Below are 16640 nucleotides of genomic sequence, written 5' to 3' on the forward strand. Positions count from 1 at the left end.
TAGAGCGGAGCCGGGCGGTGGTGGGGGGGTAGAGCGGCCCCGCCGGCCGCGCAACAAAGGGCGGCGCTCTAGGCCGCGGGGCGAGACCATAGAGATGAGGCCGGCCGGGCCCGCAGGTGGCGCTGGGGGGGGGGAACTGGGAGCACTGGGAGGGAACTGGGGGGGACTGGGACGTTGGGGGAGAGCTGGAGGGTACTGGGAGGTACTGGGGGAACTGGGAGCACTGGGAGGGAACTGGGGGGCACTGGGGTGTTGGGGGAGAGCTGGAGGGCACTGGGAGGTACTGGGGGAACTGGGGGGCACTGGGAGGTACTGGAGGGCACTGGGGGGCACTGGGATGTACTGGGGGATACTGGGATACTGGGAGGGTACTGGGGGGCACTGGGGTGTTGGGGGGATACCGGGGGGCACTGGGATGTACTGGGGCACACTGGGATACTGGGAGGAACTGGGGGGCACTGGGATGTACTGGGGGATACTGGGATACTGGGAGGGTACTGGGGGGCACTGGGGGGCACTGGGGTGTACTGGGGGACACCGGGATGTACTGGGGGACACTGGGGTGTTGGGGAGGAACAAGGGGTACTGGGGTGTTGAGAGGCACTGGGATATACTGGGTGGAACTGGGGGGCACTGGGAGGTACTGGGGGGCACTGGAGTGTTGGGAGGGTACTGGGGGGCGCTGGGATGTAATGGGGAATACTGGGGGACACTGAGATATTGGAAGGGTACTGGGGGGCACTGGGATGTACTGGGGGGCACTGGGGTGTTGGCGAGCAACAGGGGGTACTGGGGTGTTGAGGGGCACTGGGATATACTGGGTGGAACTGGGGGGCACTGGGATGTACTGGGGGCACTGGGGCATTGGGGGAGAACTGTGGGACTCTGGGATGTACTGGGAAGCACTGGGATGTACTGGTGGAACTGGTGGATCCTGGGACATACTGGGGGACACTGGGATATTGGGAGGGCACTGGGAGGTACTGGGGGGCACCGAGACGTACTGGGGAGCATGGGATTGGGGCACGGGATGGGGGCTGGGGCCGAGCCCCTGCTGGGAACTCCCAGGCTTTTGGGGCCGGGTGCGGGCCCCTCACAGAGCCACCCCCTCCCCAGGACCCCCTCCCCTTATTGTCCTGTTCCTTTTTCCAGCTCCGGAGCCCCCCCAGCCCGGTGCCAGCAGCAGCTGAGGGGCCATGAGCACCGAAAAAACGCCCATCCCCGGGGCTGCGGGCGAGGAGCTGGATGCCCCCTGCCCCGAGCTGCTCCTGCCCGCCCCGGGACGGGCAGCGGGGGCCACGGGGAGCCCGGAGGGGGCTCCCCCACCGGCCTCCAGCCGGGAGATGCTGCTGGCCGAGGCGTCAATGCCCGGGGAAGGGGCTCCTGGTGATGGAGGCGAGGTGGAAATCTTCATCCAGGCCGTGGCCGGCAACGTGACGCTGAGCAACGCGCCCAACGCCGCCGGTACCGGGCACGGGGAGGGCGCTGGGGGGTGGAGATGGGAGGAAAAAAGTGGGGAGGGGGCTGCGGTGCCCCCCTGCAACACCCCCGCGTGCTGCCCCCAGGTACGGCTCGCTCTGGGGGTGACCCCGGCTGGTGGCTGCCTCCTGCTGCAGCGTGGCCGTCTCGGTTTTTCTCCCCCGAAGCAGGAGGGCAGGAGGTGGCGGAGAGTCGCCAGCCTGGCTGGGGAGATGCAGAGGAAGGAAGCGAGCCAGCAAAACCTTCAGGCACTGCGGAGGAGGATGCGGAGGAGCTGGAGGCTGGAGAAGACTCGGACAGCGGCAGGGATGAGTCCCTTGGGGAGAACGGGGAGAGCCCCGGTGAGGGCGAGGACAAGCAGGATGGGAAGGAGGCTCCTGAGGAAGCCAAGGGGCCCCAGGCGCAGCGTTTCAAAGGTAGGAGCGTGCTGGGAGCTGCCGGGGCCTTTTGGTTATGAAGGAGCGGGGTTTTTGTCTAGGCGGGGGCTGCCTGGCTCTGATTTAGGCTGTGCTGGGCCACCCCAACCCCAATAGTGGCTCAGGGTGGGGACAGCCCCTCCGGGTCCTCATCTTCTGCACGATTCAGCCCAGCCCGGCGGGATCAGGAGGGAAAAACCCTCCTGTGCTCATCCTCTCCCTCCCCTTGCTCGCAGGGGACGTGGCGGAGGGCTGCGAGCCCCTCTACAAGACCCACATGTGCCCCGAGTGCAAGCGGTGCTTCAAGAAGCGGACTCACCTGGTGGAGCACCTCCACCTGCACTTCCCCGACCCCAGCCTGCAGTGCCCCAACTGCCGCAAGTTCTTCACCAGCAAGAGCAAGCTGAAGATCCACCTGCTGCGCGAGGCGGGCCAGAAGGCTCACCGCTGCCCGCTCTGCCACTACAGCTCGGTGGAGAGGAACGCCCTCAACCGCCACATGGCCAGCATGCACGAGGACAGCTCCAACTTCTACTCCGACGTCTACTCCTGCCCGGTCTGCCAGGAGAAGTTCCGCCTCAGCCAGGCCCTCAAGGAGCACCTGAAGAGCCACAAAGCCGAGCCCAAGAGGCTGAGCTGCTTCCAGGGGGGCTGCGACTACTGCGCCGAGGACCGCAGGGAGTTTGTCCGCCACCTGAAGGAGGCCCACGGCGTCAAGGCGGTGGAGTGCCGGCACCACGCCTGCTCGCTGCTCTTCGGCACGGCCGAGGCCATGGAGGCTCACCGCAAAACCCACTACGCCTTCCACTGCCAGCAGTGCGACTTCATCTGCTCCAACAAGCACCTCTTCCGCAAGCACAAGAAGCAGGGGCACCCGGGCAGCGAGCAGCTGCGCTGCGCCTTCTGTCCCTACGCCACCTTCAACCCCGTGGAGTTCCACGACCACGTGGGCAAGATGCACGCCAACGAGAAGGTCCACAAGTGCGCCCAGTGCGCCTTCGCCACCGCACACAAGCGCGTGCTCATCCGCCACATGCTGCTGCACACGGGTGGGTGTCTGCCGCGCCCCAAGCCGAGCCGGCAGGTCGGGGTGGAGGTTGGGGAGGTGCTTGGTGAGGGTTTCTGGGCTTCCATCCCCATCCTTGTCGTTACCCCGACCTCCTGAGCTGATTTTCCCTGCTATGCTGCCTCATCCTGCCACGACACCCAGTCTGCTCGTGTCCCCCCGCAGGAGAGAAGCCCCACAAGTGCGAGCTGTGCGACTTCACCTGCCGCGACGTCAGCTACCTGTCCAAGCACATGCTGACCCACTCCGATGACAAGAACTTCATGTGCACCGAGTGCGGCTACGTCACCAAGTGGAAGCACTACCTCAACGTCCACATGCGCAAGCACACCGGAGATCTCCGGTACTGCCCCCGGGCCGCCCGGCCTGGCAGCAGCGTGAGGGCTCCCCAAATCCTGCTCCGGGAGCTGCGTCGGGTTCCAGCCTCCCCCTTTCTGGCAGTGGCTGCTGCTTGCTCTGTGTGGCCCGTGGTAAATGCGGTCTGAGCTCGTGGGTGCTGTGCAGGCGAAGTTCTGGTGTCTCGGCACCCCCACCACGTTGCTGCAGTTCTGAGCTCGGCCTCACGCACTCTGCTGGTGTTCGTGGGCCAAGGGCAGCTTGGGTTCGTGCAGGGCTCTGCCAAAAACGTGGCTTTACTCCTGTGTTGCCACCTCGCTGTGCTTTGACCCAGCTGCTTGCTGGGGTGCCCAGGGACTCCTGTCCAAGGGCTGGGGATGTGGAGCACCAGCAGTGCAGCGGGGAGGAACTGCTTGTGGTTAGAGCTGCCCGGATCACGGCTCCCCGCTCCTCCTGACGGGTTCTGCTCTCCCCACAGGTACCAGTGCAACCAGTGCTCATACCGCTGCCACCGTGCCGACCAGCTGAGCAGCCACAAGCTGCGGCACCAGGGCAAGAGCCTGGTCTGCGAGGCGTGCGGCTTCGCCTGCAAGCGCAAGTACGAGCTGCAGAAGCACGTGCAGGCCAAGCACTCGCAGAACTACCAGGTGCCCAGCTTCCAGTGCCGCTACTGCGCCTACCAGACCAAGTACAAGCAGGCGCTGCTCAACCACGAGAACTGCAAGCACACCAAGCAGAAGGAGTTCCGCTGCGCCCTCTGCTCTTACTGCACCTTCAGCAACACCAGCCTCTTCTTCCACAAGCGCAAGGTGCACGGCTACGTGCCCGGTGACAAGGACTGGCTGGAAAACTACGCCAGCAAGGAGCTGGAGATCTCCTCCTCCTCCGAGGCGCTGCTCGGCTCTGAGCTCGGTGCTGCCCTGCGTGTGGACACCAGCTCCCCCCTCTCTGGCAAGGAGCAGTGGGCGAAGGCAAAGCCAGCCCAGCTGGAGCCCCAGGGGGATGAGGGCTACCAGCAAGTGTTCGTGGTGCCCCTCCTCGGGCAGGACACGGCGCTGCCAGGGGACAGCAGCAAGGTGCAGAGAGCTACGGGCGAGGGGGAGCAGAGCTGCCCGGTCACCGGTGACGCCCTGGGAGATGCCTGCATGCAGAGTGGTGCTGCCGCGGGCTCGGCTGAGCTTGCTGCTGCGGGGGAAGAGGCAGAGAGCTGCACGTTGCACCTAGAGACGCTGAACGTCTCCTCTGACCCCATCCTGGAGCACCTGGCTGGAGGAGCCTGCACGGCGCAGCCCCAGAGTGTGGAAATGCTGAGCTGCAAGGAGCCTCCTGCAGCCTACCAGGTGCTGGGTTCCCGGGATCACCTCGGCTTGGAGGACAGCGACAGTGCTCTTGGAGACATCCCGGGCTACAAGGAAGAGGTGGCAGACATCCATGAGGACGAGGAGGTGAGGCAGGAGGACAGCGTAGCACCGGGTGCCAGCCAGGACAAAAACCCCATCAGGGAGGCCGTGGGCCACTTCCAGGGCGCTCCTTCAGCCCCCTGCAAGCTGGTCCCAGACGCGGAGCTGAGAGAGGCCGGCCCAGCTGAGTTGCCAGAGGCCTGGCTCAGCGTGCTGAAGACCCCTGAGCAGAGCCCCCCACTCGTCCCGGGCGCTGTGGCCGCCTCCAGCGACGACGCCAGGAGCGGCTCGGAGTCGGTGCTGAAGGCGCTGCGGAAGCAGGACAAGGAGCAGGCGGAGACGCTGGTGCTGGAGGGCAGGGTGCAGATGCTGGTGGTGCAGTCGGAGAGCAGCCAGATCTTTCGGTGTGAGAAATGCTCCTACGTAACCCGGAGGGAGAAGTCCCTGTCCCTGCACTCCAAAGCCAGCTGCCAGAGCCGCCGGGCCCCGCTCGTCTGCTGCGAGTGCGGCGCCACCTTTAAGCAGCAAAGGGGGCTCAACACCCACCTCCTCAAAAAGTGCCCCGTCCTCCTGAAGAAGAAGAACAAGATCCCCAAGGCTCAAGTTCAGGAGCCTGAACTTGAACCTGGCTCGCACCAGCTGGGTGACAACGGCACAGGAACAGCAGAGAGCGACAGGGGGGGCACGGAGGAGTCAGGACATCCTGACCCCAGCTGGGGAGCAGGAGTGCTGGCTGATGAAACGCAGGCACCGGACGGTCCCTCGGCTGGGGAGCAGGCTCCGGGCTGTCCTTCCCCGGAGCAGTCCCTCCCGGGTGACAGCAGGGAGGTGCCAGAAGAGTTTTGGCAGCGAGGGGATGGGGCTGAGCCCAGCGGAGCCGCTTGTCCCTCCCAGCCCGGGAAGCCCTCCGAGAAATACCGGCTGGAGGGGGGCAAGCTGCGCTGCAACGCCTGCTCCTTCGTCTGCTCCCGCGTCTCCACCATCACCTCCCATGTGGAGGACGGCTGCCGGCGCCTGGAGCAGTTCTGGTGCTCGCAGTGCCCCGAGGCCTTTCGCTCCCAGCGGGCCCTGAAGAGCCACCGCGCCGAGAAGCACCTCGCGCCTCCCGAGCGGGACGGACCCCAAAGCACCCCGATCCCGGGGGGAGACTCGCTCAACGGCGAGCCCCCAGCGGGCGCAGCCGCCCCAAAAACCCCGCTGCCCAAGCGGAGGCGCCTGTCCTGCCCCAGCTGCCCCTTCACCTGCCAGCAGGAGCGGGCCATGAGGACGCACAAGCAGCGGGGCTGCGTGGCGCTGGGCGAGTTCCGCTGCGCCTCCTGCCCCTTCACCTCCCAGGCGGCCAAAGCCTTGAGGCTGCACCGCCGGCTGCACCGCCAGCACTACGGCAAGCGGCCGCAGCTGCAGTGCCGGCAGTGCGAGTTCACCTGCAAGCAGGCCCGCTGCCTGCGGCAGCACGTGCGCATCAAGCACGAGGGGGTGAAGCCCCACCAGTGCCGCTTCTGCGAGTTCAGCACCACCCGGCGCTACCGCCTGGAGGCCCACCAGTCCCTGCACACCGGCGTGGGGCGCATCGCCTGCGGCAGCTGCAGCCAGACCTTCGGCACCAACTCCAAGCTGCGCATCCACCGCCTGCGGGTGCACGAGAAGACGCCCACCCACTTCTGCCCGCTCTGCGACTACGGCAGCTACCTGCAGAACGACATCACCCGCCACGTCAACAGCTGCCACCGCGGCGAGCTCAACTTCGGCTGCGCCCGCTGCGAGGCCCGCTTCAGCTCCGAGACGGCCCTCAAGCAGCACGTCCTGCGGCGGCACGAGGAGAAGGTGGCCTACGGCTGCCCGCGGTGCGGCTTCGTGTGCCACAGCGAGGCCACGCTCAAGTGCCACCTGCAGAAGCAGCACCCGCACCTGGAGTGCGGCACCTGCAAGGAGAGCTTCCCCAGCCGGGAGGCGCTGGAGGAGCACAAGCGGCAGCACTTCGGGCACCGCTGCGAGCTCTGCAGCTTCGCCGCCAAGGAGCGGCAGCAGCTGGTGCGGCACTACGTGGAGAGCCACGAGCCCGCCGCCCCCCAGGACAAGCCCCTGCGCTGCCCCTTCTGCGACTTCGCCTGCCGTCACCAGCTCGTCTTCGACCAGCACGTAAAAGGCCACGGCGGCATCCGCGTCTACAAGTGCTCGGACTGCGCCTACAGCACCAAGAACCGGCAGAAGATCACCTGGCACATCCGCATCCACACCGGGGAGAAGCCCTACAAGTGCCACCTCTGCAAGTACGCCTGCGCCGACCCCTCGCGCCTCAAGGTGAGCGCCCTGCTCGGGCTGGGGGGCACAGACCCGGAGGTTCGGGGAGGGATGGGTGGGGTTCTGAGCTACACCATGCTTCCCGCTGCTGCAGATGAAGGGGGTGGCAAAGCGAGACTTGAGCAGCTGGCTGAGTTCGTTTCTCTCCCTGCTGGCAGCTCTGAGTGCTCGTGGCCGTGCCCCCGTCGCGGGGCAGCCTTTGTTTCTGGAGGAGGTGCCCGTTCAGGGCAGCGTGGCGCTAGGGGACGGTGTCTGCGTGCTCTTTCTGCTCAGCTTTGTAGGGGATGATCACCCTCCCACGCAGTAAAGGGCCTTTCCTAGAACAAGGGAGCCGGGCGTGGGGTAATGGAAGGAAAATGGGCTGTCTTTGCTAAAAGAAGTATCGACTTTTTTAATGGCCAGGCTGTGCTGGAGCCCTCGAGGGCCTCCTGGGCAAGGCTGCCGTGATGCACTCTGCTCTGCCGGGCTCTTTCTAAACCTGCACTTAGTCCTAAATGCCAAACGTAGGAAGAAAAGCCCGTGCCCTCCACGGGCTGGGACAGAACAAGCCCTGCATGCCCCCGGGGCAGGCGGCACGGCCTCCCCCTGACTGTGCCCCGTGTCCCTCCCCCTCTGCCCAGTACCACATGCGGATCCACAAGGAGGAGCGCAAATACCTCTGCCCGGACTGCGGCTACAAGTGCAAGTGGGTGAATCAGCTCAAGTACCACATGACGAAGCACACGGGTGAGTGTGGCCACGGGGCACCGCCAGCACTCCTGGCAAGGAATGGGGGGCGTGGGGACACCCCGCAGAGCACGTCCCTGGGTGCTGGAGGGTTGGGGACAACGTGCTGTGGAGGCTGTGCCTCCCCAGAGCCAAGGAGGGGGTGTGGGGAGGGACAGAGAGCCTCACAGAGGTGCTGGGATGGAGATGTTGTCCCCATCTGTGCCCGCTGTCACCGCAGGGCTGAAGCCGTACCGCTGCGACGAGTGCGAGTACCGCACCAACCGGGCGGACGCGCTGCGGGTGCACCAGGAGACGCGGCACCGCGAGGCGCGCTCCTTCATCTGCGAGCAGTGCGGCAAGGCCTTCAAGACCCGCTTCCTCCTCAAGACCCACCTGAAGAAGCACAGCGAGGAGAAGCCCTACGTCTGCAACGCCTGCGGGCGGGCCTTCCGCTGGGCGGCCGGGCTGCGCCACCACTACCTCACCCACACCGACCAGCACCCCTTCTTCTGCCGCTACTGCCCCTACAAGGCCAAGCAGAAGTTCCAGGTCATCAAACACATCCAGCGGCACCACCCCGAGCGCGGGGCCGCCGAGGGGGTGGGCAAGGACCCCAGCACCCCCACCGTCCACCTCCACGCCGTGCAGAGGGACGGCCCGGCCGCGGGGCGCCCCGAGACGGAGCGGGAAGGGGGGTGCCCCCCCGGGAAGGAGGGCGCCTTGGCGTGAGGGGGAGGTGGAGGTGTGTGTATAGGCATCTGTGTATATGGGGTGTAGGATACGGCTGTATAAAAGGGATCTCTCGGCTCCTTGTAGTGCTCTTGGTCGGGGCTGGTTGGGGTCCTGCTGGCTGCGCTGGGGTGGGGGGGTTGTGAGCTATGGGACAGCTCCAGCTGGAAACCCCTAATTGTGCCTAGGACGCCAGAATCAGGCTAGGAGCAGCCCCTGGGGTTTGTGCTGAACCTGAAATCCTCTCCTTGGGATGCTGGCAGGGGCAGAGCAGCCCTGGTGCTTGCACAGCGGGAACAGGGTGTCCCCAAAACCCTGAGCAACACCACCGCACCCAGACCCGTTCCTGCCTGCCACTGAACACTTTATTAGGGTGCTTACATCGAGAGGACACGGCCAGGGTTAATAACGTGGTGCTGGCCAGGAGCATCCCTGGGGCTGTGGGGGCCAGGGGCTCTGAGGGCGCTGCAGGATGGGGGCAGTGAGCAGCGGCTCCTCTCCCAGCTCTGCCCAGCCCCGGGGTTTGCTTGGCTCCAGCCTCGCTTCCCCTGGGTGGGGGGGGACCAGCCCCCGGCAGAGCCTTGGCGCCCTGCTCCAGCTGTCCTCCTCTCCACCCTCTCCCAGAGGGTGGGAGAGATCCCAAAGCACCGCTGGAGACACCAGTGCCTGTCCCCAGCCCCCAGAGGCCACTGCAAACACGGGCACAGCAGCGACGACGACACAGGGACGACACAAACGGAGCGACGAGGGGGTGGCGTGCTCAGCCCCGGGGCCCCAGCTCTATGGGGCCAGAAGCGGGCCGGCCCTATGGCTTCTATCCCGATCCCACGGGCCCCGCGGGTCAGTCCTGCTCGGGGCCGGGCGGCTCGGTGATGCGGATGTGGACGAAGAGTGAGGAGGGCGGGATGCTGGTGCCGTCCTTGGAGAGGAGGTGGATGTGGCGGTAGCCTGCAGGGGGGAGGACAGCGAGGCCGTGGCTGAGCACCCCGCGCCCTAGCACCCTTCCCCAGCACCCTACACCACCGGGCAGCGACCTCTCACCGGGTTTGATGTTGGCGAAGGCCAGGGTGAACTGCCCCACGAAGTCGTTCCTGGACGTCTTGTCGTAATCCTCCACCACGAAGCGGACGAGGGCCAGCTCGGGCACGTGGAGCTGGAACTGGAGGGTCTCGTCCCAGCGGGGATTAAACCCTGGGGAAGGGAGAGGGGGTGCTGGGGGGTGGTGGGGGGCAGGGACGGGGCAGGGACAGGTCCCCGGGACCCCCTGCTCACCATTGTTCTCGATGTACTTGGTCTCCTGGTGCGCCTGGTCCGCGGGCACCCCGTGGATCTCCACGCGCACCAGCGGGTCGATGATGGCCCCGTCCTTGCTGTTGGCCACTTTGGGCAGCTGCTGCCCGCTGATCACCTGCGGGGAAGGGCAGGGCCCCCCAGGGTGGAGTTGGCACCCAGCTGGGAGCAACAGGACCCCCCGCAGGGCTCCCCGGGGTCCCTCCTCTGCCCCTACCTGGATGGTCAGCGTGACGGGGCCGGGGCCCTCCCGGGTGCTGGGCTCGGCGGGGTTGAAGAGGGTCCCCTCGTCCCTCATGAAGGGCGGTTTGAGCACGTAGCCACAGCGGCCGTTCTGGCTGAAGAGCCCGTCGCACAGGTCCATCTCCGTGCCGGCCGTCTGGAAATTTAGGGCCACTGGGGGGAAGGCAGGCGGCAGGGAGATGGGTCGGGGTGGCAGGGGGCAGCCCCGCGGCACCCCCACGGCCCCGGGCCGTACCGATCTGGCAGCCCGCGTTCCACATCTCCTGCGGGCTGTAGTTGGAGGAGTCGGTGCGCATCCCGCTGGGGTAGATGCGGGTCAGCTGCCAGGCGTTGTGCCGGACAAAGTCGTTCCCTGGGGATGGAGGAGGGAGGGCTGCTCGTGAGGACATCGCTTGGCCTGCACCGCCACCCTGACCGCGTGCTGAGCCATCCATCCACCCATCCATCCACCCACCCACCCACCCACCCACCCACCCATTCTCCTTTTCCCCAAGGCACCCAACCAACCCCGCTCACCCCCCAGAGCCGAGCACCCCCGTTACATCCCTGCCGGGACATCTTTCTCCCGGACCCCAAACCTCACCCGTGTCCCGGATGAGCTTCCTGGCCTTGGCCTCGGCGAGGGAGGAGATCTCGGAGGGCCGGGAATGGCTGCGTGCCTCCTGGAAGCCCCTGAAGGACACGCTCTTGCAGTAGACGACGCAGTCAGACAACGCCTGGGCCAGGCTCTCCTTGTCCTTCTGCCAGGCAGAGCCCCGTCAGGACCCCCAGCCCCATGGGAACGGAGCAGGCAGGGGGTCCCCATCACGGTGGTGCCAAAAAGGGGCTGGCGTGGCCCATAAATGTCCCCCCCCCCTTCCTGGTGGTGTCCCACAGCCGTGTCCGGGGGCTCAGCGCCGTCAGGTCCCCAGCCCGGGCCACCCACCTTCATCCTCCTCCTCTCCTCCTCTGCCTCTGCCCCGTTGTCATCATCGGACACGTCGGGTGCCTCGTTCCCCGGCCCGTCCAGCACGTCCTCCAGCCGCCCGATCTTCTTCCCCTTCAGCAGGATCTTGTGCTTCAGCTCCTGCAGGGGTGGAAGGGGGGGAACCCTGAGGTGCTGGGCTCCGCGGGGCTCAGCACCATCCCCCGGGACCCCGCGGTGTCAGGGAGCGGTGCCAGCAGCATCCAGGAGGGGCTGGGGCTGGTTTCCTTTGCCCCTAACCTCCGGGGACGGGAGCTGGGTGGGGACGCGCCCGTCGATGGTGGCGGTGAGGAGCTGCTCCCCCAGGATGTCCCTGAGCTGCTGGGCCAGCACCTCCTGCTGCTCCATGCTGCAGTGGTTCTCCAGGGACAGGATCACCGGGTAGGGGGACGCCTGGGGAGCAAGGTGCCAACAACGCTCCTGCCCCGAGCAGCAGCAGCGTGGGGGGGGACAGGGGGAAAGCAGCCACCCCCCCCGAGCCCCCTTGCCGCCCCTCAGCACGCCCCCCCCAGCCTCGCGGCGCCCTACCTGGAAGGCGTACTTGCCCAGGGTGCTCACCACCTCCCTGAAGGGGATCTTGGAGGTGAAGGTGTGGCCGTGGTACACCATGGGCTCCCCGTTCGGCCCGTCCCAGCAGTCCACCTCCAGGCAGCGGCAGCCCCGTTTCAGAGCCCTGCGGGTGGGCGATCAGCCCGGCACCAAGCAAACCCCCCCCCACCCTCCCTCCGCTGGGGGTGTCCCCCCTGCAGGGCCAGGGGACGAGGGAGGCTGGCAAGCAGCCCTCGGGGCAATATCCCCGCTGCCCCACGCCCAGGGGCAGCTCTCAGCCAAAGGGGCTTCTCCTCCTGCTGCATTTTCCCCCCATGGAGCTGCCCGGGGCACGGTGCCGGGGGTCCCGGGGACGGGTGTGAGGGAGCAGCCCGTTACCTGATGTAGCCCTCGATGCTGCTCTGGCCCCGGATCTGGTCCTCGATCAGGTAGGTGTTGTGAGAGGAGGAGATGAAGTAGTGGCAGAGCGGCTGGGTCATGTCCTGCCACAGCCCCTGGTGCCGGGGGTTGAAGATGGAGCCCTCCGGGGAGCAGAGGTACATGAGGAACCCGTCGGTGCTCAGCGCGTGGCGAGCCCTGGCTGCGGGCAGACGGGAGAAGAGGAGATGGGAGACCCAGGGCAACGGGGCTGGGGCAAACGGGGCTGCTGGTGGCATCCTGCAGCAGGCTGGGGCACCAGGAGCCATGGGGGTGCCCGAGGCAGCAGCCTTGGGGAGGCAGGCAGCGGGTCCCAAAGCCGGAGCAGGCACCCCACAGCTGGCCAACCTCCCCCGGGAGGTAAAACAGACCCAAAAAAGAAGGGGCAGGAGAGGCAGGGGGTGTCTCAGCGCTCCCCTTCCCCAGCGCAGGGCGCAGCTCCGGGCTCTCACCCGTCTCCGACGGCTCGTACTTGTCGATGAGCTCCATGGCGAGCTCCTCCGTGCCCTTGTCCTCCAGCTGCTCCTGCCGCAGGAAATCCACCAGCTCCAGCAGCGTCAGCTTCTTCCCGTCCTCAGAGAAGGCCTGGAAGAGGCTCAGCACCTCCTCGCGCTCCGTGAGGGCTTTGTAGAAGAGCACGAACTCTTCCCCTTCCAGCGTCCCCGACTCCGACTTGTCGGCAGCCTGCGGGGGGGCTCGCTCAGCACCGGGGTCACCCGGTGCCAGCAGAGGGATTTGGGGTGGATCGAGGAGGGAAGGGAGGGAGGAAGCCCTGCTGCAGGGAGGTTGTGCAGCCTGCCCCGGCCCCGCAGGCGGGCTGCGCGTACCTGGAAGAGCCGCAGGGCATGGTCCTCGTTCATGTCCACGTTCATCATCTTGAGCAGGCGCTGCACCTCCTTGAAGTTCATGCGCCCGTCCTTGTTCTTGTCGGCCTTCTGGAACCAGTCCCGGATCCACGTGCGAGAAGCCGGGGCGGGCGTTAAGGGAAAGGACCACGGCTAAAGGGAGACGGCGCCGGGGAGCACCAAACCTCTCCCTTTTGCTGGGGGCTCTCCCCGGCCTGACGCTGACGGGTGAGACCCCGAAAGACCGAGCACGTGCTGGGGACGCAGGGAGCGCGGTGCGGTGCCCGCGGGAAGGATATTGGTCTATCCTCTCCCTCTGGTCCATGCTGGTGGCCACCTCGATCAGCTGGCGCAGGCCCCGCACCCAGCACTGCGCCTCCTCCGCCGAGCCGGCGATGAGGTCCAGGTTGCCCCGGCGGCCGTAGAAGACGATGGTGAAGCAGCGCTCGGCGGGGAACTCCTCGGCCAGGCTCTGCAGCACCTCCGACTGGTGCCCTTCCCGCACCGTCTCCACGTCGCTGATGGAGACTGGGGCGGAGGGAGAGGAGCTCTGTCCACGGGGATGGGGACTGCAGGGCAGGGGGCACCCCCCGCAGACGTCTGCCCTTCCAAGCACCCCTCCTCCTGCTGCTCCACGTTCCCATCCGGAGCAAACCCAGCCTCAGGACTTGGCGCGTTCACAGCCACGTTCACTCTGAACCCTACTGATGTCCCCCCCCCGCCCCGGCCACACCCCAGCAGGGACTCACAGGCGGACTCGGTTTTGCCCGTCCTCTTGGACTGGTACCAGATGGTCATGCAGTCGTCCTGCAGCTTGAAGTAGCGCTGCTTCTTCCAGCCCTTGGACTTCACCTTGCGCATCAACGCCCCTTGCTGCATCTGCTCCAGCGTGTCCGTCAGCTGGATGCCTTGGGGGGCAGCGGGGGCTGCGTCACGGGGGCAGCGCTCCCTGCACCCCTGGCACCCCACACAAGCCCTCGGTTTGGGATGGAGGAGGCAGGACCCCAAACAAGCTCCCTTTGCCACAAGAAGGATGCGCAGGGATTCCCCACAGACCCTCGGAAACCTTCACCCCGCGTTTCGGCCCCCACCCTGATGCCCACGGTGCCCTGGTGTAAATCAGGATCACCCAGCACCCTGCCCCACGCGTCCCCCCCTGATGGAGAGCACTCACGGGCGTTGCACGGCAGCGATGCCATGGCTCGGCCTCCTCCTCGCCGGCACTGCTGGGGAGGGAAGAAAAGGGGTTGGCTGGGGAGCGGTGCAGGCGAGAGCACCTGCGCCTGCCTCCTCCCAGGTCACCGCTTTCGTGAAGTGTCAAGTTCGTCTCGGCGTGCCCATGAAATATTGATCGCATTACCGGGAAGCCAGCGCTCGAAAGGTGTTGGGGGAAAAAATGGAAAAACTTGCCAGAGCGGCCCCCGGAGCCAGGAGGGGAGCAGAGCCCCGCTGCTAGGAGGGAACTAACCCTGGGAGCAAAAAAACTGCCGGGGAAAGCCCCCCACCGCCTGGCAGCCCCCCACGCCAGCAAATTTGGGGGTGACGGTGACAAAGCCGAGTGCCAGCACCACGCAGCTGCAGGCAGGGGCTCCCGGACCCTTCTCCCTGCACCCCGGGGACGGCAGCGCGCGGGGCCGAGCGGGACTAAAAATGCAACGGGGACTTACAATGGGTCCTTGATTAGGCTGTCAAGACTTTAATTAGGCTGATGAGAAATCGCTGGGATGTGCCAGTCGCCCGGATGCTGGAGCAGCCCTCGAGGGGCTGCAGAGCGCAGCTGGCAGGCTGTGTTTTGGGGGCGGGGAGGGGCACATCGCTGCCTGGGGTCCCCCTCGGGGTGAGGGGCTCGGTGCAGGGGTGCCGGCCGTGCCCCAGGCCCCTGACTCAGCACGGCACCGGCGCAGCGGGGCTGGGAATAGCCGGTGCCGTCAGCGTGCAGGCAGCTGCCAAGCCTGGCTGCCAGACCCTTGCAGGCACCCAGGCTGCCCCGTGCCCCCTCCCTCGATCAGCAGCAGCTCCCGGAGGGCTGGGAGGGTTTGGGGAAAGCCGGGCTGGAAGGAGAGGTGTCAAGGAGACAGGGACCGGCCAGTCCCTGCTGGCCTGCTGCCACCAGCAGGGCTGTGCTCTGCGCCCTGCCACGCGTGTGTGCCAAGAGGCGGCGTGCAAGGGGGGCTGCTCGGGGAACAGAGCTGGGATTTTGGAGACCAACTAACTGATATCCCGCAGTGCACGGCCCGAAGGCAGCCAGCCCTGCCCCAAGCAGCAGAGAGGACCCCTTCCACCGCGGGGCAGCCCCCCCAGGCACAGGGGCAGTGCCCCCAGCACCCCAGCCCCGAGCCCCTGCAGCCCCCCTGGCCCTGGAGAGCTCTGCCCCTCGCTCCTCTCTCGAGGAGAGTGGGCCGGGAGCCAGGGGCTGCAGCCGGAGCCCTCCTGCTGGAAACCCAACCCGAGGGCTTCCCGAAAGGCTGCTGCCCCCTGCCAGAGGGGGGGGGCTGCGTCCCCTTCTCCCCTTCCCACCCTGAACTGTGGGGCCGCAGGCGGCCGTGCCCACCCTCAGCTCCTCACCCGGAGGTGACAGCCCTCAGGCTGGGCTGGGGTTGGGGTGGGGGGGGCACACCGGGCGATTTTCAATCTCCCCCCGGGAGATTTCAAAGCCTCCGTGGCCACGCAGGGAGGGCTGAGCCCCCCCGGGCACCCCCACCCCGCTGCTGCCCCGCTTTGCACGCACACCCTGCCGGGGTCGGGGGGGGCGCCCCTTAAACCAAAGCAGGGGGGCAAGCCGGCACTTCCCCCCCCCACCCTGCAGCCCCCGCTGGGGAGGCTCAGCCCCCTCCGGACCCCCCCAAATCCCCCGGTCCCGTACCAGCTCTCCGGTACCGCTCCGCGCCTCCGGTGCTCCGCCGACTGCGGCCGCACGGGGCCAGGGCAGCCCGGGCTGCCCGCCCCTTGGCAGCGGCGGGGCGGCGAGCCCGGCCCCCTGGTCCCCCCCCACAACCCCCCCAAAACCTTCCCCGGTTCTCCCCTCCCGGTCCCGCACGTCCCCGAGCCCCGCAAGGTCGGAGCGGATTAAGGTCACCGGTGCCGCCGCTGCCGGGGGGGGGGGGTGCCGGAGCCCTGGGGGGATTTAAGAGGGGGGGAGGATAAAGAGCGGGACCCCCCCGGAGCGGCCCCAACCGCAGCGCTGGTTTTGGGGCCGGGGTTTGGCAGCAGAGGAGCGGGGATCCCGGGAATTCCCCGGGAATTGCCACTTGGCCGTGCGGCAGGGCCGGGGCTGCCCAAAACCGCAGCGCTGACCTGTGCCCCCCCCGGGGCTCCCCAGGTCCTGAGCCAGCCCCGCGCATCCCTCCCCTGCCAGCCAAAAAGGGCAGCACGGGCTCTGGCAGGCTCCTGCTGCGGGGCCGGGGTGGCAGCGGGTGCCAGAGCGGCTGCAAACACCCTGCAAAGAGGGAGCGCTGCCCCACAGCCCAATTTCGGCACCCTCGGGGAGAGCCCTCAACCCCTCTGGGTGGCACCCTGAGGCAGGCAGCACCCACAGCTCGCCTTCCCCGAGCCCTTCCCGAGAGAGCAGGCCGGGAGCAAGCTGTGCTGCCTGGGGTTTTATTATTTATTCATCCAAACTTACAAAAAAAAAAAAAAAAAATTAGAAGCATTTTCACACCCTGTCAAGGTCAGGGGCCGGGGAGAGGAAAGGAGGAGGCAAGGGTTATAAAACGGGACCCCGGGGCAGGGAGGAGGCTGCGCTCTGCCCTCCTTACGCAAGGCTGCGCTGGGAGGAGGGAGGGGAAAGCAGATGGGATTTAAGACACCGTTGGCACAGGGCTGCGGATGATCAGCAAAATGGGCTGCTGGAATTGGGGACGAGAAGCTGCCCAGGCCTGCGTGCAGCTGGGTGCCAGC

At 66.9% G+C, this 16640-nt stretch overlaps 3 protein-coding genes across 4 annotated transcripts; 2 read left to right on the forward strand and 1 right to left on the reverse strand.

The window, feature by feature from the left end:
* Nucleotides 1-32: 32 nt before the first annotated feature.
* Nucleotides 33-1936, forward strand: LOC309879501 (uncharacterized protein; the record flags this gene model as incomplete). The annotated part of the gene is made up of 3 exons (XM_082763234.1): nucleotides 33-116; nucleotides 1153-1464; nucleotides 1650-1936. The coding sequence occupies exons 2-3, from the start codon at nucleotides 1197-1199 to the stop codon at nucleotides 1934-1936; spliced, it is 555 nt and encodes a 184-aa protein (XP_082619360.1). The 5' UTR covers nucleotides 33-116; nucleotides 1153-1196.
* Nucleotides 1719-8512, forward strand: LOC309879849 (zinc finger protein 142-like). 2 transcript variants are annotated; one of them, XM_082764126.1, is made up of 6 exons: nucleotides 1719-1895; nucleotides 2132-2944; nucleotides 3127-3304; nucleotides 3776-6998; nucleotides 7619-7724; nucleotides 7945-8512. In XM_082764126.1, the coding sequence occupies exons 2-6, from the start codon at nucleotides 2173-2175 to the stop codon at nucleotides 8433-8435; spliced, it is 4770 nt and encodes a 1589-aa protein (XP_082620252.1). In that variant the 5' UTR covers nucleotides 1719-1895; nucleotides 2132-2172; the 3' UTR covers nucleotides 8436-8512. The 2 variants fall into 2 exon arrangements, with proteins under 2 accessions (XP_082620252.1, XP_082620253.1); XM_082764127.1 differs by lacking the exons at nucleotides 7619-7724; nucleotides 7945-8512 and adding an exon at nucleotides 7401-7585 and having other exon boundaries at nucleotides 1764-1895.
* Nucleotides 8513-8812: 300 nt separating this feature from the next.
* Nucleotides 8813-13947, reverse strand: PLCD4 (phospholipase C delta 4). The gene is made up of 15 exons (XM_082763939.1): nucleotides 13918-13947; nucleotides 13493-13651; nucleotides 13043-13271; nucleotides 12726-12855; nucleotides 12351-12582; nucleotides 11860-12061; nucleotides 11461-11605; nucleotides 11173-11325; nucleotides 10894-11034; nucleotides 10552-10708; nucleotides 10204-10320; nucleotides 9943-10121; nucleotides 9708-9843; nucleotides 9477-9626; nucleotides 8813-9383 (listed from the first exon to the last, which is right to left on the reverse strand). The coding sequence occupies exons 1-15, from the start codon at nucleotides 13940-13942 to the stop codon at nucleotides 9277-9279; spliced, it is 2262 nt and encodes a 753-aa protein (XP_082620065.1). The 5' UTR covers nucleotides 13943-13947; the 3' UTR covers nucleotides 8813-9276.
* Between the last annotated feature and the right edge of the window lie 2693 nt (nucleotides 13948-16640).

This window comes from Aythya marila, assembly GCF_965140915.1.
Source record: "Aythya marila genome assembly, chromosome: 6".
NCBI lineage: Eukaryota > Metazoa > Chordata > Aves > Anseriformes > Anatidae > Aythya > Aythya marila.